The 23316-nt window shown below is 34.4% G+C and overlaps 1 protein-coding gene across 2 annotated transcripts in view; it reads right to left on the bottom strand.

The window, feature by feature from the left end:
• Window positions 1-19837: 19837 nt before the first annotated feature.
• LOC132101654 (NT-3 growth factor receptor-like) overlaps window positions 19838-23316 on the bottom strand; it is a 107035-nt gene continuing 103556 nt past the window's right edge. For both annotated transcript variants that reach the window (XM_059506762.1, XM_059506769.1), the window contains exon 16: window positions 19838-22328. In XM_059506762.1, coding sequence (XP_059362745.1) covers window positions 22143-22328 — 186 coding nt within the window. In that variant the 3' untranslated portion in view covers window positions 19838-22142. The remainder of the gene's footprint in view (window positions 22329-23316) is intronic.

Genomic DNA, 23316 nt, shown 5'->3' with positions numbered 1-23316 from the left:
TTTTCATTTGTATATTTTCTTTAATGGCAAAACTGTCCAAATGGCTCAGTTGCATCACGCATCATTTTAAACTCTGTAAACCAGAAGTGAACACTTCATAACTGAAAGCACTGGGGCTTTGGGTCAAAGTTTCGGTCAATAATTCTGAATCCTCGTTAAGCAAAAAGGCTCAGAATAATTAAATAATTAGCTTATGTCAAAAAAAAAAGGCCTTCACTAAGATTTCAAATTAATAGTGACACTCAATTTGAATAAATATTATAACATGCGTGAGGGATTTAAAAACGCACAGTGATGTTTTCTGGTTTCACCTCCGGACACAAAGTTTACATCCAACATCAGAAACAATGCTTGAATTTGTTATTGCAGAGAATTAAAAAAAAATATTGGAAATCAAGCTACAAATTATAAGTTAAAGTTCTCCCAAATATGCCAGCCAAGATGTAGATGTGTTTGTTTTACATCAGAGTATTTTGGGAGAAATCTTAGCATTGCATCCCAATGGATCCTCTGCAGTGAATGGGTGCCATCAGAATGAGAGTCCAAACAGCTGATAATAAACATCACAATAATCCACACCACTCCAGTCCATTAGTTAATAATCAAACAAATAATAAGCAAACAAATAACAAATTATCAAAAAGCTGTGTTTAAAAAACAAATCCATCATTAAGATGTTTTAAAAACCAACAGAGAGTCCTCTCTTACAGAAACACAGCTTTTCACTTTACAAGATGCTAATCAATGGACTGGAGTGGTGTGGATTAGGTTATTGTGATGTTTTTATCAGCTGTTTGGACTCATCATTCTGACGGCACCCATTCACTGCAGAGGTTCCACTGGTGAGCAATTGAAGAAATTATACATTTCTTGAAGAAACAAACTCATCTACATTGGCCCGAGGGTGAGTAAATTTACAGCAAATTTTCATTTTTGGGTGAACTATTGCTTGAATATTATTTTGACCTGATAGACTAAACAACATGAAAAATTACTAACATGTTTGGTTTCTAATTGTCAATATGTTTCACCATTTGAAACTTTTCTCTGACCTTGTTAATTAATGAGTTAAGAATCACCAGAAAGATTCTTAACTTGTTAAGACAGAGACCACAGAAGCATAAAGGATCAATCCACCACTGACACATTCCCATCACTCTTGGCACCATTTCTGGGGCCACTGCATTGAGAGAATTTCCTCAAACAGGGCTTGAAATGCTTTGGCACAGTACAAGAGACGAAGAACAAGTTGAGCGTTGCTGCACTGCCTGGAGTGTGTCAAAGAACACAGTGCTATGGGTCCACTGAGTGCTGCATAAAACACCTGCCAACAATGACAAATCGCCCATAATACCATGCCATGCGTTTCCAAGGGAGGCACAGACAGAACATTACCTTCATTTCTAGATGTTATTTTGATGGATCTTGCCAAAGAGGTGGCAGACTGTGTAGCATGAAGTCATACAGATGAGTAGCTGACAACGCAACCATGCACACTCAATATATTTATTATTGCATGTTTCATGCTTTTCTTGTCTCCAAAACATGCAAAAGTATGTGATAGTTGGCAGAGCCTGAGTGTTGCACATATTCATCTCTAATGTACCATCATATTTCTAAAGAAATCTCATTGTCTTGTTGGTGCTTTTATTAAGTTGCAAGACTTAATAAAATGCATGCTACATAACCAAAAAAAGTGACAGTTTATCATAGCATACAACATAACAATAACACTGTGAATAATAATAAAAAATGTTTATCCTCAGCATTTTTGTATATGCTTTCATGGAGTAGAAGCATAGAAATCTCAACTGCCTTAACTGGCACTTTTTATTTAATTGCAAAATAGTAGTAGAAACTATTTAATCACACAGCTCTTAATATAAAAGTAAATACTTAAGTATGTCCAAATTTGTCCGCATACATACATTATACTTTTATATGATAATATATGCTATATATAGCAAATCTCAACTGCTTATTTGCTTGTAAACTATTTTATTGCTCAGCCCTACTCTGCTACATGCAAATATATATGAAGATATTTAGTTATTATTAACATCAACATCATTATTTTCTGTAAAGCTGCTTTGAAACCATGTATATTGTGAAAAGTGCTATACAAATGAAATTGACTTGACACACTTTGGTACTGTCTGACAACAGTCTGAACCAGCATGCTGTCAGATAATATTTGAGTAAACAAGTCATCGAATGTAATTTCCTCTCTTTCATGTTATGCCAGTTTTCTTAGCCAATCATTTTCAAGTTGACTCGACCTTTGCAACCCATTCAGTTTCCATGATGTGACATGTTTCCAAGTGAAATAGGAGAATCAGTGAGAAATGAATTACTTTTTATCCACCAGGAGCTGATTAGAAAACAACTGGACCTGAATGTGAGTTTGCAGTGGATTGTGAAGGAACACCCATCACGAAAAACCACTGCCACTATGTTCATGCTTCTTTCTCATATCTATTACTAGATTTGAATTACTATAGCGGTAGTTAACCACTTTTAAATTACTGTGTTAACAATTATTAATAACTGGAATAGAAAGGTTAAAATACAGTAAGAGGTAAAAACAGTAGCCTAAAATGTTCACATAGCAATTAATCTATTGGTTAATAATATCCAGTCTTTGTGGCAGTCAAGTTACATTTATTTAAATAGCATTTTATATAACAAAGACTGTTTTGAAGCAGCTTCACAGTAATAAACAAGACAATAAGAGTTTGTTCAATTATGAAACAAATACAATTTCAGCTGTAAAGCAGCTCTAGAAAGACAATAATTCAGTTCAGTGTTGATTCAATTCAGTTTCAATAAAACACTATGAAACTTCAGTCATTAGTCTTTAGTTATTTACAACATATATTAGATTTTTTTTATTTAATATTTTTTATTTGTATAGGGACAGATACAATAAACATAGATGAAACTGAAATACAGTCATCCCATGCATGTATCATAGTAACACACTTTGCAATACATTGCATGATATCTTGATTAATTCTGCAATGATTACTGTATCCTGGGTTGAAACACAAAATATGTAATGGTGGCTAAATGGTCAATATTATATTGTTTTGTGTCATTTTTTAATATATATATATATATTTTTTTTTTTTTTACATTATTTATAAAAAATAATTGGTTATACTGACATCCATAATGCTGATGAAGACAAATATTTATTTATGCACTAAATGGTTAACAATTACTGTATCTTCCAGGATTAAAAGAAAATTATTCAATGGTGGTTATATTGAACGCCAAGGAGTACTGCACAAAAATGGATATTGTGGTTATCCGGTGATGTGTTTGCACTGCAAGGACTTCTAGTCTAAGTGCAGACTTCAGCAATGAAGTTTTCAGCACTCTCTGGCTGCATGCCTGACCCCCGTGAGACAGTGGGTGGCACACATTATGGATTACACACCTTCTGATTGTGACTCGAATCACTTTACACCCGATAGTGGAATAGTATGATTTATCACACCATATCAAACAATATCAGCTCAGAAAGGGACAGAGAGAAGGAGAAATGGAGCAAGAGACAAAGAGTAAGCGACAATAAGGCCTTATGGCTGCTTAAGAGAGATAGATGGTAGCCTGATCACCCTGATTGAAGTAGGTGTGTGTGTGTGTGTGTGTGTGTGTGTGTGTGTGTGTGTGTGTGTGTGTGTGTGTGTGTGTGTGTGTGTGTGTGTGTGTGTGTGTGTGTGTGTGAGTGTGAGTGTGAGTGATTTCAAGAGCTTTTGGATAGGATCATTTGGAAATGATCTTCAGACAGACAGATGGAATTCATTTTTCAAACGGTGTTCAAGTTGCAATTATTAACAGAGGATGCCTGTTCAGTGAAATAAATAAGACTTACATATATTATATATTTATGTCCTTATGTGAATATTGAAGGAAAGGTAGAAGTCATAGCCAACACTGATAGGGTGCATATTATATTATATTTTTCCTTTAGATGGGATGCCAGTACTTGGACCACCAACTGTTCTTTTTTACACAGAAAGTTGGAATAAAGGTCAAAATCCACAATGACGGTTCACCAGACAATGAAACGTATTGTAGGTTTAGTTGCGGTATTCAACAAAGGTCAAAATAAATTATGAGATGCATTATGAAAGAATAATATACTGCAATCACAGATATTCCTATGTGGGCAGGATTAGATTATCACTGAACCCTTAAGAGGAGCAAAAATAGGTAATTTGCTTGTGAATTTTTTAATGAGGTTTTGTTTTTGATTTCAAAATGGGAGTAAAATCACAAAGTAAGTCTGTGAAGGATAAATTTACCTGACCTCAGGAAAAACTGTTCTTGTCTGAATAGAGATAAGTATAACGCTGTAAAAATAAATGCGTAAAACATCGCTTAGGCAATTTGGTCTTGGAAAAAAACTGGTGAGGAATGTTTGAGTTCGTATTGATTTCATTGTGAAATTGCTTTTTTTATATATTTACTAAAACTTTAGATGAGTCTATATGTATGATTCTTTAGGAAGTATGACTCATTTTAGTGAATTGGTTCATTTAGATGGTTCAGTTCATGTAAATAAAGCCGTTAAAACAGTTGACTTTTGAGTCCCTGCAATGTTTTTTTTAATTATTATTATTAGTTGTATTCAGAGTAAATGTATTAACTTTCTTATTTTGAAGTTTGATGCTATTACTGTAATTAAGAGCCTCATTACTTTTGTGTCATACTGCTTTGATTGCAGGAATAATGTCATATGTAAAAATTCAAATAATATATATATATATATATATATCAACCAACTTGTATTCTGTATATATTAATATGTAATTGGTTAATTTTTATCATAGCTTAGAGTAACTTGAGTTGTTTGAATGTAGTCTGTCTTCCTTCCTTCCTTCCTTCCTTTAAATGGAGACATTAGCTCAACTAATGCCATGAGTCTGAGGCGAAAGTATTTTTTTGGATATATAATGGCAAACTAGTGTTTGGGGAATCTATTTGAAATTATCTAAATTAAGAGATAAAAAAAGAGCGAGAAGACAAAAGTAAGCATGGGTTGAATGAAGAAGCTTAAGGATTGCTTGTGTGGTAGATATTGTGGTAGAGTTACATAAACAGGTGTCTAACCCTGTGGCATTGCTTTATTGATCAGAATGGCAGCTGAGTCAGAGCTGAGGATTCTGCCGCAACTACATGTACCACACAAGACCTCATGGTCTGCCACAGAGAGTCATTTATTCTAGCACTGCCTACGGCCATTTGCAGGTCGTGTCATCTCCAGGGCCTGAGGGGGAAAAGTATTGCAAAAAACTGCCTCGTCAAAAGGACAGATATATATACAGTATATAATAAAAATGTTGCTCCAGTCAGAAGGGTGATTCTGCCAAAGGGTTGACTTCAAAATGCATACCGCATTGTTGAACTAAACTGACAACACCTCATTAAGCATTTATCATTTACATTTAGACGATAGCACTCCAAACTCGCTTTTCACACTTTTTGGAATTTTCGGAACAGTCATGACCTTATGCCACATAGTTTTTGTTTCTTTTCTGAGTAGAAAGCACCTTTAAAGTACGCACTTTTAAAAAGGTGGTTTTCTACAAATACTGATACAGCAGAAGTTCTGAACTAAAAGACTAGGCACCCTTTTTAGCAAGTAAAATACAGCTCACATTTTCACAATGCATAACAAAAGTGTCATCAGAAGGGTGAGTATTAAAATTGTAATATTGACAGCTCGTGTTTGAAATGGGTACAGCATTCCAAAATTCAGAGTCATCTCCTCAGAATCAACGTTCACTCGGGTTGCCAGATTGTGCATGTGCAAGATAAACGAGCACAAATGACAGTAGAAGTCGACGAGCCTTACACTGTAGGCAGATAAGTTGATTTATCCGCATCTTAATATTCCCCTGCTCATAAAGCTTTTTAGATAAATGCAAAGTTTTTTTAGGTCAGGTAGAATTTGTCATCTCTGAACCAGTCCGTTTGCTGGTTTCCATGGCTGCAATACACCAACTGGCAACCCGGGGTGGCGGAATACTATTGGGTAAGTTGTAAGTGGATGGAATCATATGGACCAAAACAAAAACAGACATTCCATCATGGAACGCACATGTCAAAGTAGAATAATTGACTTTAGCATTGTTTTTTGGAGAAACAAGTAGGCTATGTGAAATCAACATGTTTCCTACATCTGCAAATATTCTGGTATTTTTATGATTTACTTCAATAAAAAAAATTACATATAGCATCTTTAAAATAATGACGACAAACTTTGACAAAGTGAGAGCATGCATATATACACCTAAAATACTAAGATATAAAATACTGTATATAATTAATTAATAATCATATTACTAAAAAATCATTCAGCAGACGCTTTTATCCAAAGCGCCATAAATAAGGACAATGGAAGCAATCAAAATCAACAAAAGATGATATCATGAAAATCCAAAAGATGAAAATCAACAATAATATGCAATTGCTAAGTCCCAGTTAGCATAATGCAGTATGTTATTGATGAAATCCTTAAATCTACTTGGGAAAATACTGCATTCAGTTAATGACAAAAGTGGAGGTTAAGTATTGCAACTTTGCCAGGTCACATACTGTACTATAAGCGGTTGCATAAAATGTGTTGTTTTGTTATAATTGTTTGCAATGAGTTCACCGCATTGTGGAGCTCTGCAGTGCTCTGCAAACCCCTCATCACTGTGGTAATGTCTCCAGGTGTGCTGCACAGCTAACAAGACACAATGGGACTTACTGTATTTAGCAGATGTTTGAGGGTATGGAGTACTGTCTTTAACGAACGACTGGAATGCAGAACTTAAAAGGATAGTTTTGCTAAAAAAAAAGAAGAAGATTATTTAGTCTCACTTATGTAAGTATGACTTAACTTCTTCTTAACTTCTGTTCTTAAGAAAACATTGAAGAACAAATGGTTTGACATCAGCGACGTTAAAGGGATAGTTCACCCAAAAATGAAAATTACCTAATGATTAACTCAGCTTCAAGCTAGGATTATACTGTATGACTTTCTTCTCTCAGACGAATGCAGTAGGAGTTATATTAAAAAAAATGTCCTGGTTCTTCACAGCTTTATAATGGCAGTGAATGGGGGTCAAGATTTTGAAGCCCTAAAAAGTGTGTCCATCCATCAGTGCTCCACGTGGCTCCAGAGAGTTAATGAAGGCCTTCTAAAGTAAAGCGATGTGTTTGTGTAAGAAAAATATCCATATAGCTAGCTTCCGCTTAGTGTCGTACGCACATACACAAGACAGTGGCATTCCAGCGGATGACATAGTAGGACATAAGCATGGCATAAGCAAAGCCAAGGCAAGCCTGCAATCTTTAGCCAAAAAAGTGTGATGGCTAATGCTAACGCTTCAAATTTGCCAGTACGTGGGAAAGGAGACCAGATGCATTTTTATTTTTATGGATGTCAAATGAGGAGAGTTTTTTTTAGAGGAAACATGTTATCATTTAATGAATCGACAGCCTAACAGCTAATCTCCAACAGGTTTTACACTAAGCGATACTTTTGGATGTAACAATTTTTGGAGTTTATACAGAGAAAAAAACAAAAAATTTAAAGAGAAGTCACTGACTTTTTGTGACAGGTGGTACAGCTTAAGGCACTTCTCATTCATTCCTATGGTATCTGTAAATGGCAATTGATTGTCGGACAACTCTGATGGAAATTCAGTGATGTCAAGGCTGTAATGTGATTGGTTATTAAGGCACACATTATCCAAGTTGACCGTTACGCTTTCTCTAATAGGAAATAATACAGACCCTCTCATCTCCCTATAGTAAGACAATCTCTGGCATAAGCTCCGGTGAGAATATGCTAGTCTCGTGAGACATTTTGTTTACATCAAAGGAAAACCAGTATTCTCTTGGCCTATATCAAAATCTTCTGACAATTTATTATTATTATTATTATTATTAAATTTATTATTTTTTTTTTTTTTACAAATCCTCATTTTGTACTTCTAATGCGTGACTGGTGAGTCTATTTTATCCCAACAAAATTCATGTGAACCCACATTATGTTATAATTTTGACTTTAAAACTTGTTTGAATTTTGAAGGAAGGCAAAATTAGTTCTGAGAAGTTTTATGTACTATATATAAAATATAATTAAGTTGTAATACTTTTTATCTGGATGCAGGCAGGACAAAGGTCAAATTTTGTTAGATTTTGTGTTGTTGTTATTTTTGTAGCTTTAGCCCCATTTTGCTGTGCATGACGCCTAAAATCATAGGTTAATAATAGTCAAGGATCTGGGATTCATTATTTAGTGCAGGTTAAGGTTAAAGAGTATGAAATGAGATCATATTTACACTGTATGCCCTTCAGCCAGTCACTTAACCCCATGACAGTGTACCTGCAATTAATGCAGTGTAAATTGATTTAAATTTACATTAATTTGTCAGCGTGATTACGCAGTTATTAATTAGGGATGTGCTGTAACAATTAGAATGTTGAAAGACTTTCTCTTCAGTCTCTTTAGATCTTCAGTCTGACCTTGTATTGAGCCACTGTCAGTGTATCTAATTTCTGGCATATACTGCTAACTCCCTTAAGACACATTATCATAATAATTGGTTAACTAAGTTCTTGGACTTCTTTTGCACAATGCACTTAACCCCAGGGTTTATCGTTGTTCTAAACCCTGCTTTTAACCCTCGATAAAGGAAGTTCTAATTTTAAAAGCAATTTAGAAGATATTCACATGTTTTGGACAGAAACATCACGCTTTGTAAAAACAGTCATTTTTGCTTTTCAGAGATACTGAGAGGTTCTTAACTTTGTAGTCCACCAAAAAATCCATTCAGGATGTGCAATGCTACAGCCGTTATGTAAACAGGTTGCATGCTTCCTTGGTCTAATCAACAGCATATAAGAACGTTAACTCCTGGTTTAGGAAAGTACAGTGTGTGTGTTTTTTACATTTTCTCTTTAAGATGTGCGTTTTATCATGTGCATGTCCATAAGTTAAAGAAGCTGACATTTTCATCAGGTGGAATTTATTTTTGTTTCTGCAAAATTACATATTGCTTAAAGATCAGAGTTGGAATTGCGATCACTTAAACTTCACCATGCTGATTGAGAATTAAATTAAAAGAACCAAGAGAAAGATTTTCTTAAAAGCACAAATGGTTAAAACATATTTTGATAAATATGTTTAATCTTGAAATACTCCAGGATTGGATGAGAACGTTTTGAACTGAAGGACTTTACAACAGTAAAAAGTAAATGATGATCTTTTGGAGAAATTCGTCATCCAACCAATCAATCAATCAACCAGTCTGTCTATCAATGACAATAAAATTGAAGGGAAAAATACAAATGATTATACATGTTGGTTCAGTTCAGTCAGAGATGGTCCAAGTGACAATACATACAGGCACCCAAAGAGCACCGGTAACCATTAATGCTTCTTCAGCCTGTATGTCTTCAATAAGTTATACTAAAGTGGTTGTGTAGCTCAGAATACATGGGCATTTCTCTCATCTGGGTGAAATATATAATTTAAAGCAGACGCACCACAGAGTACATAGTGGGGAAAAAAGTTTTGCGAACTTCATTTCTGTTTTTCAAAAATGCTGTTTTCTTAATAAACTGGGGCAAATCCTGTGGTGTGGTTGTGTAACGCCATGATGTTAGAAGCAAATATCTTTCATCAAAAGCTGGGTGGGTGTTTCTGCATGCTCTCAAACTGTACAATTTGATGAATAAGAAAATAATTGCCAGTGGGTGATGTTATGGTCAAAGGTGCATTTCCCGAAAGCAACTATGGTCGCAAGTTCTGCCTTTAATAGAGTTCAATGGAACTTATCTCCATAGTTAGTTAACAATGTTTTTGGGAAACGCACCCCAGTACAAAAGTGATATCAGTGCAATCAATACAATCAAATACTTGAAAGAGGATGATATATTTTGAAGTTTTACATATTTTTAACTTTGCAAAATGTGAATGTGACAAGAATTATGGCAGTCATCAGAATGGATTTAAGCTCAATTTATCTTTTACTGATCCTCTCTTTCATAGAGACTTTGCATTTTTTGACCAAAATATCATATGTAAGAATCTTTAAAAAATATATCTCCCATCTAAATGGTCTTTATTAATGCATTCCTTTTTCTTGTTGCACATAAATATTTTACTCTCTAGCCACTTTGACACAGGAACATGACATGACCAATCCGCAAATTGCATTAAGCCAAAAAATACACTTCATTAATCTTCTGCTCATCATGGTGTGAAATTAGTGGGAAAAATGTAATCACTGATGAATCCACCACAGGTCAATTAGTTGGAAACCTGTTTGACATAAAGACATTTAGTCGATTAGTTACAGTGTAAGGTGGCTGGGGTGACCGATTGGGTGGTAACTGATGACTGATATTGACTGTGCAAAGGAAGCACTAGGATTCAGGCACAGGTCTAATTAAGAGAGTCAGTCAGGTGTGCTCTTTTGAATACTGATGGGCAACACACCACAATAAGGCATTAATGTCATGCATAATGCAGTGTGTCTGAGGTGTTATGTCATCACTTAAACGAGTTTGCAATAAAAGAAGTGCTTTAGCATAAGAAAGTTCAGCTTCTGAAACACTGAACTGGTTGTAGTAAGAGATTAAGTATGTTTTGTTTCAAGCTTTTAACATGTTAACTGACAGAAGCAGTAGGGAGTGGCACATTTTAGGAAGAGAGTAAGCACAATATTGCTTTAAGAAAAAAATCCAAAGTTAACATTACATAATTACAATTAAGACACAATATTGAAAGTTACTCGTTACTAAGTTAATATTTTTGTTTTGTCAATATGAAAATATCTCCAAACAAGGCCACAGGAACCGTTGCGCTTCTACGAGAGTAGTGGTTCATTTCGTGAAAAAAAAAAGTTTTTTTTAGCAAATCTTTTTAGTGAGTCATTAATGACTCATTCGGATCATACTTCTTTTGAATAAGTACTTAAGTGACCATTAAAATGTATTATGAATGTCATCTAGGCATACTACATTCGTCCTGTTATAATTTTAATGCTTTCTTTTCATTTGTGCTTTCTTTGTTACACTTATTTTGATGTATTGCCTTTTAATCATACGTTATGTGTGGCCCTTTAAACACAAAACATAAAAATTGTTCTCTAAATGACTAATCTGCTGTTTAAATCTACTCATATGTGTGTCTGCATGTATAATGCTGCCAACAACAGCACAGCGGTGTTTTGAACGAATCGATTCAGTGAATGATAAATCCTTGCCTCTCAGTGGAGATTAGTGTATACTAACCTGAAAATCATTATTCTTGACAGTATTTCAGGGAACACGTTGTGTTCACTAGCGATTCGCGAATGTCTTTTTTTTATCTAATAGAATCAAATGGATTGGGGAAAAGGTCTGGATTTTTCACAGTTCTGTTTGATTTATTGAGACAGTTCAGTTACGTGCTGAATCATTTGCAGCGATTTCTTACAAAACAGTAACAGGATACTTTGGCTATCAGACAGCTCTTTTTGCATGCACCGTTATTTATAAATCAATCAAATTAAAACACCTTATTTTATTTTATTTTTTTCCACTAAGCTTTTGGCTAAAAGTAAAGGAAGGTTATTAAAGGATTAGTTCACTTACAGAATTAACATTTTCTGATAATTCACCCTCATGTTATCCAAGAGGTTCATGTCTTACTGTCTTCAGTTGCAAAGAAATTTAGGTTTTTAAGGAAAACATTCCAGAATTTTTCTCCATATAATTGACTTGCAATGGTGGCCAATGGGTTTAATGTCCAAATTGTTTCAATGCAGCTTCAAATGGCTCTACATTAGTCCAGCCGAGGAATAAGGGTCTATCTAGTATATACTTTTTAACCACAAATGCACACCTTGCACTAGTTCGACTTTAAGAAACAGCATTGCATTTGAAAAAAGCTTAGGCTACTGTAGGTAAATGAATAGGTAAACAAAAAGGTAAAGAGACTCAATGAGTAAGAAAGATAAGATCGTAGTCCTTAAATAATTTTTTATTTTATTTTATGAGTTTAAGATATTTTACAGGATGAGAAATGTCAGCATGAAAACATCTGAAAATTTGGACACACTTTATTTTAAGGACTAATTCTCACTATTAACTAGTTGCTTATTAGCATGCATATTTCTAGCACATTGGGTGTTTACTAGTACTCATAAAGCACGTATTAATGCCTTATTCTGCATGGCCATATTTTAGATCCCTTAATAAATGTAATGCTACCCCATACCTAAACTTTACAACTACCTTATTAAATATTAATAAGCAGCAATTTCGGAGTTTGTTCAGGGAAAATGCTTTGTTATTAGTGAATATGTGTTCTTAAGTGTTACTAAAGTTTGTTCTTATGAATAAAAATTTGCAATGCAAAACAAAGAAATTGAACAGTAAGATCAACAGCGTGGTTACTGTCAGAAAAATAAAGAAATGTATCTCTTGGAGAACAGTTTAAATCACATTTCATAAAAGGAGATAGATTACTTGAAATTCTCCCGAAGGGAATGTACAGTATTTGATTGCAATGATGAAATAAATGAAGCAAAGTCTATTCCTCAATTCTAAGTATAAATTGGAAACATCACCAAGGCATACATAATTATGCCATAAAAAAATGAAACTAGTGACATCATGACAAAGATTGGCAGATGGATCTAGCAACTACAGTGAGCCAAAGACAGCAGACAGGGAGAATATTTCACTGTTTAGAGACCTCTAAACAATTGGGCCCTATCAAAACATTTACTATGATATAATGAAATACTTATCATTTATACAGTATGCTGTATATGCATCTTCCAGCAGGACCATTGTACTGTAATCAGCCAAACTCTTATCCTTTGAGATTGTGATAATTTTGATGGTAACATCATATGAAAGTCTGGGAAATGTTTTTGTAAGAATGTAAGAAAACCTTGCTTGTGTGACAATAAATTTATTTTAGATATTTTATTTTTCATTCAAGTCTCCAGCATGAGAACATACTCTAACTGCTAGGTCATGGCATCGAAAGGATATGTGACTGTTTGATATCAACATGATCAAAATTACGCAATGCATGAACAATGCATTATCAAGGTAAGGCAATGCACGATGAAGGCGCAATCAAAGTCTTTAAGTTTCTAGAGTTTTTGTCTTCTCTAGATTGCAGTTATCTTTAGTCACCCCACACCTCTGTACTAAAAGGCCAAGTTAGCTCACCTCTACTGGCAACATGCATTTGCAGCTCCCCACATTACTATTCATGCTCAGATGAAAGTAGAAAAGAGGCATTTTTATTAGCAGAATGTCTTCATGCTGGTATCATTTATTCAGGTTTCTCTTGGAGAAAGAACATGAAAAAGTGCTTTAGCTCCAAGTCCTTATTTTAACCCCATCATCTTTCCACAGTAGCTACATTGAAAGTGACTTACGAGAGGTAACCAAATGTGTATGTAACCAAGTGCATCTAATGGTTGCCTAATGAGAGCGCTACACATTTACCCTTCAAGTTTCAAGGTGAGAGGCCTCTGCTAGCTGAATCATCCCATTCGCTCAACTCACCGCCTCTGACAGCTCAAAGAGTGAGCAACAGAGAAGATCTACGGGAATCAGATGTTGCTCTCTTATCCAAACAACCTTTGAGGCATGCCGTTCCTCTGCTTTGTTTGTCAAAGACATAATGTTTTGACAGAAATCCAAGGGAATGCTTAAAAGGACTTTGGTGCATTGAAAGACAATGTTGTTATTCTCACAAGTGTAGAAGTGAGTGTGCAGGAGACGGCTGATTTTGTACAACATTCTTATTCATTTGAGCATCCGGAATATAAGACACTTCAAGTGGGCACAGAGTTATTTGCTGTATTTTTTGTATCACATTTGATAGATACACCATTATGATGTTAAATGGAATAATGCAATGAACTACCAATTGATCGGGGATGCAAAGAGTAATGAGGGGGAATGAATGCTTAAGTGGGAATTTCTTGTGAAAGAATAAACTTCAAGTACAAGTTTCAGTCCATTTGTACGATTTAAAGGTGCACTCTGTAACACATTAGACACATGAAAACAAATTACATATCTCTGATTAGAGAACTATTAATTACAAGTAGAACAGTTATATACAAATTTGTTTTGGGGTGCTTTCGTAGTAAATCATAACATTATTTACAACTTTCAAAAAAAAAAAAAAAAAAAAAAAATATATATATATATATATATATATATATAAACTTTACTATTAACAGCTAATAGCTATTAACACTCACAAGAATGTAAAAATATGAAAAATAATTTCACTGGCTATTGAAACACTCATATCGTAAACTATTGTAGTTAACATCCAGCTTAATATTGCTACATTTATATTATTGTGTATGTAAGTAATAATAATAATAAAAAAAATATATATTGTAGGTATATTTAAAGAGTAGTAGAGGTTCTTCACATCGGCTAAATTCGGATAGCAAAATATTTTTTCCTATTTCTGCAACACAAAGAAATGACAGACATAGTATGATTAGTGGGTCTTGTGCTATTTTGAATTCAGCCCTTGTTTTCATAAATGCATCATCACCGGTTAATAATGCTATACAGTTTATGAAGGAAACACAAGATGTGTTTACGAGTTCAAAGCATGCCGTCAATGTTAGTTTGTTTCTGAGTGGTTGTCAGGGTGAAGCTATGTTGTTGCTATGGTGTTCTGAGTCTTTGCTAGTTGGGTAGTCTCTAGGTATTGCGCTTAAGTTCTTCTTTCAATACATAGCAAAAATTATTATTTTTATTTTTTAAGTTGTAAATGTAGCGTGATTGGATATATTGGTACATTTTACAGGAAAATACTATTTCTGTCTTTCTACTTGTTTAACTTGTTACTTTCCATTTCTTTGTAATTGTGAAATTTTCGAGCAATTTCTGAAATGTTGTGGTTCATTTGTGAAAATATGCTGGGTACATTAGACTTATGCACTGATTTTATCATTTTAAATGTAAAAAAAAAACAAGACCATTTGAAAACAAGAAATTAAGTCTGCTAAGGAAGAAGGCAAGATCCAACTTATCCTACATAAGAACGTTAACACATGCATATTAAATGTGAAAAATGTTTCAGAGGCAAATACCGCAGTTGCTTACATGCTTGTCTGTCTGCTGAAGGAGAACTTGACCTACACACGTTGTCCTGCGATTGACAGACAACATAAAGTCAAGCCCAGCTAATTAGATTAAGAAACATAGATCCATGCAGGCAGTGGATGTGACACGCACATTGATCAATCTGCTCTTCATGCCTGTGAGATTGTCTGCATTCAGGGATTCTATAAACTAAAACACAGAATTGGCTGCTCGAAGGGCTTGGAGTTGGATGCAATTAGTCAGGTTTGAATGTGTACAGATAAAAATAGCATGTAAATGATTCACTTAACTGAGTGTAAATAACTAAATGTTACAGTATTGAGGTTGCACAGCAAGCTGAACAGGTTTCTGATATAAGACAGATGTGTATTAGAATACGCTGGGGACGTGAGCTCTCTTTCACATTAAATATAAAGTACTTTATGTAAGCTGATCTGAATAAGAGCATCAGCTAAATGTTTTAAATATAAATGTAAATACATTCAGATAAGTATATGCAAATTTAAAGAGTGCAGCGGTTGCTGTAAGGATGTATACCATTTGTGATACATATTTCTTTTTATCTTTAAATTACAGTTTAAAGACAGCAAAGATTATGTTGTGTTTCAAGATATGGCTCAGTTTTTTAATTCAAGGCTTGAGCTATTAGAACATGATGTGAGAAGGAGCAAATACAGCTGAGGATATTTCAAATGCTCAGGAGACACCTTATAATAATCCTACTTAATATCATTAACAAATGTTATTAGTTATGCTTGCTTAAGCACCACTGTTATTGCTCATAACTGATATTAAACAACATTCAAATTGTTAGAAATGTCATCAACCTTTGATTCATTCATTGAATCAAATGAACTATGGATGTACATTTTGTTATAATGTATTTCATGTTTGCATGGTGTTCAGCCTTTTGAAATTTGACCAAATAGTGCTGCACGTGGTTTTGCAGATTTGGAAATTACCCGAAATCTGTCAATTCCATAGGTTTCAGCATAATATATTATCAACTCAAAAAGCAAAAGCAAACATAAAATCATTATAAAAAAGAGAGTGAGAAAAAAACTAAGTGCAGCTTTTAAGCACGTAAATCAGCCCTGGTGCGTAATTGATGGAAAGTAGTCAGTGATAGCCATGAAGGACTTTTACATGAAATGACTGGAATGTTTGCTTTCCGCTCTGATCAAAAGGCCAATTAAGCGATCCACAGTCTGTATAAATTGTTTGTGGAGTTTAGATGTAAAGGGCACCCTGCATCTGCCTGACAACTAATTATTATATTTCCAATCTGAATGAAGCTCTGCTACACCGTTGTCCAGGGCTAGGATGAAACAAAACTGTTTCCTAATTTGTCTGACTAAATTCTGTGAACAAATTTTTTTAATCACATTTCATTTATTCTTTATTTACTTAGAAGACATGGTTAATATCTATCTATCTATCTATCTATCTATCTATCTATCTATCTATCTATCTATCTATCTATCTATCTATCTATCCATCCATCCATCCATCCATCCATCCATCCATCCATCCATCCATCCATCCATCCATCCATCCATATATATATATATATATATATATATATATATATATATATATATATATATAGTACATTTTACAGAAAAATTAAATGTATTACTTTGAAATTTCATATTAATGCAATGTGTTGCTTGCCGATTCCGAGAATACTAAATACTAACAATTATTTTCTATATTTATAATTTTCAGTGTAATAAAAAATCTACCAGCAGGGGCCAGTGGGATAAACTAACTAGGAAAAAAACTTGACCCCTTCTGGTCACTGGTTATCAATTGCAAATAGCATTTCACAGTTCACGGCTGTGTCATGCAAAATGGTGCTAAATACACTAAAATAGTATTTAAATTAAGTCCTTGTCATTCTTTTCTGCACAAACACAGATCTTATGTAAATTAGGCTCATTATCGTGTCTCATTCACAGAACTCTGTGCTATTTGTCTGGCGTAATTAGCATCATTTTGCTGCCCACAGAAAGCAGGCGGTAAATGAAATGTAATGTTTGTGTTTTCTATTGTTCATACGCAGCAGTAATTCATCAAAAGATCAAATGATGGCGAAGAGCATGATATCCGAGCATATATCCACACTTTCACCATTTTAAAGAGCCGAGTGACGCAGAACCGACAGGCAACATCAGGAACTTTGTTGTGCAAATTGCATTCAGCATTTAATTGTGTGCGAAAACAGTGTGTGAAAACTCAAAAGGCTATTGGTGACAATCCATTGTCATTATTAGTCACTAATAACAGTATAAAGCATCCTTTGGTCTGATGAAATAATAATAATGATACATTTGAACATTGAATATTAATTGCATTCACTATTTTCAACTGATTTGAAAATATATGATAAACGTATTCTTAGCTTATAACTCTCGCAAATGTAATTTAACTCTTTATAAGCCAATGGTTGACAGATATATATAGTTAGCTTCATGTTTTTGCATAAGTGAGTGATTCACTTGTAGATTTAGCTCAATCAAATTTAAGTTTGATCGAATGCGTGCACATGAAAAGAGTTCCTCCTGCAGGAGAAACCGGGTTGAAAGATGATCAAGCACGGTTGTGTGTGCAGTAATGCAGTGTTGCCGCAGTCCACACGTTCTCTTTTTAGATGGTACACACTCACACAGCAGACAGGTAGTCGAGCTGTCAGACACACACAGCAGACAAAGCCCCTGAGGGTTGCAGCCCTGGAGTGGAGCTCTCATCCCCAGTGCATTCTAATAAGCTCTCGGCAGCCTGGCTCTCTGCAAACCAAGGTTAATCTAGGTGTCAACACCTGTCACCGGAATTGGATAATGCTCCGGGGTGACATGAGAGAGCACCACAAGTATGTACAGCTCTTCGACATGACTCTCCCTTTGTTTCATGTTTTCCATATTTGGATCAGTCACTGGATTCGCTTAGTTTGATTCGAAGAAAATTCCTAGATTCACCGCCCCCCCCTTTTTTACTTACTAATCTCTAAATAACTTTAACACTTGATTATGGTGCAACTGTGTGCAATAATTCACAATATCCTGTCATCACTAATCTAGATATAATGTTTCTAAATAGGGTCGCTCTCGGGAGCAATTTTCACCTGCCAAACTAAGCATTTAATGTGACCATAATGTGCCAACATTGTGCTTTAAAACTTTTTGAACACTTGTGGCTATGCAGTGGTGTAATGATTGTGGGGTTGAAGTGTAGATTATACGGTTTCATTACCTTTGATGTTTCAGCCATTTTTTTTTTTGGCAAACTGTTTAGAAAACATTTGCTGAAAATGTACTTCCCTTCAGGCCATCCGCGATGTAGGTTTTGGACTTTGTTTCTTAATCAAAACAGATTTAGCGAAATTTATTCATTTCATCACTTGCTCACCAATGGATCCTCTGCAGTGATGGGTGCCGTCAGAATGAGAGTCCAAACGGCTGATTAAAACATCACAATAATCCACAAGTAATCCACACCACTTCAGTCCATCATTTAACATATTGTGAAGTGAAAAGCTGTGTCTTTGTAAGAAACAAATCCATCATTAAGATGTTTTAAACTTCAAATCAAAGCGTCCAGTTAAAATATCTTCTCCCATAATAGTCTTATATCCCCAATATTTAGCTTTCTTCAGTGAAAAAGATTGGTCTTCTGAATCGGGAGAGAAATATACACAGATTAAGCACTGGTTACCAGTGAAAACTGCTCTAAATAAATAAATTGGTGGATTTTGGTGTGAGAGGACAACAGGATATGGACTTTTTGGTTGGTTGAAGCATTAGTATGGATTATAGACTCCTGCTTTAGCCAGAAATTGTGGTTTGAAGTTAAAAAACCTTAATGACAAATTTGTTTCAAACATGCAGCGTTTTGCTTCACAAGACATTAATTGATGGACTGCATGTGGATTATTGTGATGTTTGCATCATGAGGAACGTATGTTATGTATGAAGTCTCAGATGAGTTTTAAATCAGTTAGATTTTTGTACTTTTTTTTCTTTGGTCTAGAAAAGCTCTTCAACTCTCTCAAGGATTATGTGATTTTAATCACATTATAGTAATATTTTAGCTAAAGAGGACAATCAGTCGTAATGGAGAATGAGAGCAGGCTTTCAAAAGTGGTTAAATAGCTTTAAAGGCAATTGTCTTGGTAATTTAACAGTGGTGTCATTTTTTATTTATTTTTTTAAAGTTCATTTCAGTTTAATCATAATATATCGTATGCCTCTATACTATAATACTGTCTTTGTACCTGTCGTGATTCCATGAATAATAATGTAGAGTGTTCTAATAAGGCAGAATAATAACTCAGATGTATTGCAGTGCACATTTGTGTTTCGTTTATGAAGGCAATGGGGAATGTAGGTTTAGTGGTCAGTCTGTGCACCCTTAAGGGATTTAATATTGATACTGAAACAGCTGGGTTTCACAGCGTTCCATGAAAGTCCCCCTTCATTATGATAACGCCATTGACAGGGAACATCTTCATCTGCCTAAAGCAGTCACATCTAGCTAGACTTGAGTGGCTCATATACACAGAGTTCCAGTTGGGGGTATAGAGTTTCAAATGTTATCACTTTAAAAGCAATACAGTAGTCATCATGTGTGATGGAGAAATTATACAATGAACAGAGTAATCTCTCTAGTTGAATTTGTGAAATTGTGATGATCAGATTTAATTAGCACTTTGTCATGCTCCTTCTGTATATTGTCAATGTCCATGCATGAAATGTCATGGTCAGATATTTAACCCCTTGACAGACAGATATTGCATAACAAAATAACCCTTAAGATGATGAAAATAAACCTTTATTACCACTTCAGGTAATAATATTCACCTTTAAGTTACTAACATGTACAATATAGGGCTAAATTATGTACAAATATGTATATTTTAGCTTTGGTACCTTTGGGGACCACCCCAGTGACAGCTTAGTACCTTCTTTTCTGAAAGTGTACAGTTTGCATCACGAAATTTTCATGACAAGCAAAACATCACATTTTCCAAAAGGCAAATTCTCATTACGTCTCATTCTCAGTGATTTATTTATTTTCTAAAGCATAATATAATTTACTATTTCTATCATGTGTTTTTTTAAGTAAAATATGACCCGGACATGTTTTGTAGATGTACATTTTAAATTGCCTGGATTGCTAAAAGGTATCAAATGTGTTGACACCAAATGTATAATGAAATATTGTAATTGCATAAACATTACATTTACAGTATACAATTTTTTCCATCACAGGCGTATGAGTATATTTTACATTTAATGGTTTAATGATATGATTATGGTTACTCGTTAAGCCTGACAACCATTGCATACATATGGCCTCAGTTTCCACATGAATAAACTAAAAGCACTGCTCAATACATATGATTTGCACATTCTACATATCTTAAAAATACTATTTTATTACAAGGAATTATATTACTAAATATCTTTCAAAGAAATTGCCACATTAAAATATGTTAGAACCCAAAGGCTTTTTCCTCAGCTGATTGCTAGCCAGCAAGGCACTATTGTGGATAGGGCTGATATTCAAATGCTATTAGAATAAACTCTATTAGAATTCAATGTACTTTGCCTCAAAAGCAAAAGACAGGACATATCCAGCCGTCACAAAGAGTCAAAACTAGGTTATGCTACAAATCTCTGAAGTGCCGTTATCAACAATGGATGGCCTAAACACAATGAACCGAAAAGACTTGATTTGAAAGGTTCTTATATTTATTTTATACTTAATCTAAACATCCATTTTAATATGTCGTTTGCAAATATCTGTGGTACTGCAAAGAGGCAAGAGAATCCGCTGACATCGAAATCCTGACGTCAAAAAGATTTGGTGTCGCATCAACAAACATCTCAGAGAAACAGCCCCTGGAATAACATAGAACTGTTTAGCTACAGACAACAACATGAAATTGTTAACTTCAGATGCAATGGCATTGATATTTATCGAAACGTTAATTCAAACAGGTGTCATTTTAGGATCTCGGAGACAAAGAACCTGCAGTTTAGTTCTAGTTTTACCACATTCAGTTTTGGGAGCACGGTTACAGACTGGACTCGGGCCGGGATATTAGAGACACCCTGTATTAATAATGAGCCGCCAAGTGCTCATTTTAAGATACTGTGTGATATTTATGTTCTCTCCTGGCTGACCCTTTTCTAAAGAGTACATCACAAAAGAACTATTGTGTGTCGAAAAAGAAATCAAAACACATAAAAAGGAAAATAAGTTAACAGGTTGACAAGAATAGAAATTTACAGTATATACAATCAGGTACGATGAAAATATATCAACGTTTTAGTATTCGAAAGGTTCCAAGTTGCCTGCTCAAGAGCTATAGACCATCAAATCAAAGTTGCAGGAACAAAAAAATAAATAAAATAAAAATAACAGAAAAAGATGCATCGGCAAAATAATCGAAACCTAATAAGGCTTTCCTCATAAAATCCCAGCTGTTAAAGCAGAGCAGAACCGAAGAGCAGCTGTCTCGAAAAGATAATATATCAACAGCACTAAACATGACAGGCACCCATACTTCACCTTCAAAATGAAACAAAATAAATAAAAATATATTCATATATGTGTGTTTATATGCTTATAAAATGAAACACTGAAAATCATAATTTCTCAAAATTAGTGCCGCCACACCGAAGGCAACATTCTGCTTTCGCCATCATTTTATAGGAATCTTTTTTTTTTTGTCTTTGTAGAATAATTCTGTACACTATATACTGTACCAGTAAACAAAATGTAAAAGTTTGTTTTTAAATATTTTTTACTTTTTTTTTTTTTAAATGTATACTCAGTGTATCGAAAAAAAGTGTTGCAGGCACTTAAAGTCCATCTCCGACGTGTTGGTGTTTTTACAGTGGAGCGCCGACGTGGGGAAAAGGGCTTGTTTGGTTATTCCTGGATTGTGTTGGATTCTGCTGAAAGCCGTCGCACCTGTCTCAGCCGAGGATGTCCAAGTAGACAGGCGTGGCTTTTCCCAGAGCATAAAGAACTTTCTGAATGTCTTTGATGTTCAGTCGTTGTTGTGGCTCTCTTTGCCAGCAGCCTAACATCAGGTCGTACACTTCCTTAGGACACAGGCGAGGCCTGTCTAGAACCCGACCTTGAGTAATGCATTCAATGACCTGAAAAAAAAGAGCAAATGTATGAAATTGATTTAGAGGTAGTGTGTTTACTTTTTAATGCTATTTCAGTCAAATATAAATAAAGTTGCACTTTGTGACTCTGTTTGTTTGAGCTTCCTGACCAATCTGATACAGGAACGTTGTTTGAAATAACGGTGAGATTTTGACTCTGTTTGTCCCGTTCCCATAATTCACTCATAACAAACTCCCATTTGATTAGCGTAAGCATTCTAATCTAAAATATTACACATCGAAAATAAACAGCATACAGTTATTCTGTTATAGTTATTTCTAATCTTTTATTATTTCTAATAAAACTTTCTAATGGTGGTGTATTTGTTAAAATTATTTTTAATTGGACTGAACTAAAAATTTAATTAAAATATAACATTTTAAAATAAGAGGTATACAAATGGTTAAGATGTAATTACTTTATATTGAAATATATTTAAAACTAATTCATTAAAAACAATTGTCACCACACACATATGTAGAGAGACTTATGTGTAAATTTGATCGAAATTGAGATTTATGCATCATCTGAAAGCTGAATAAATATGCCTTCCATTAATGTATGGTTTATTAGGGTCGAACAATATTTGGCTGAGATACAACTATTTGAAAATCTGGAATCTGAGGGTGTAAAAAAAAAAAAAAAAAAAAAGGCTGAGAATTTGTCCAAATGGATTCTTAGCAATGCATATTACTAACCAAAAACTAAATTTTGATATATCTACGGTAGGAAATTTACAAAATATGTTCATGGAACATGATCTTTACTTAATATCCTAATGATTATTTGTCATAAAAGAAAAATTTATAATTTTGACCCATACATTTTTTTTTTTATTATAAATTTTTTTTTGGGGGGGGGCTATTGCTAAAAATATACCCCAGCGACTTAAGACTGGATTTTAGGTCCTGGGTCACATATGAGCTTGTCATAATGCAAAATGGATCTGACAGATCCACAAAAAAGGAATATACA

Source organism: Carassius carassius, chromosome 2 (assembly GCF_963082965.1).
Source record: "Carassius carassius chromosome 2, fCarCar2.1, whole genome shotgun sequence".
In the NCBI taxonomy this organism is placed as follows: domain Eukaryota; kingdom Metazoa; phylum Chordata; class Actinopteri; order Cypriniformes; family Cyprinidae; genus Carassius; species Carassius carassius.
Note: the sequence above shows the minus strand (reverse complement) of the source record. Positions and strands in the feature narration are given on the sequence as shown.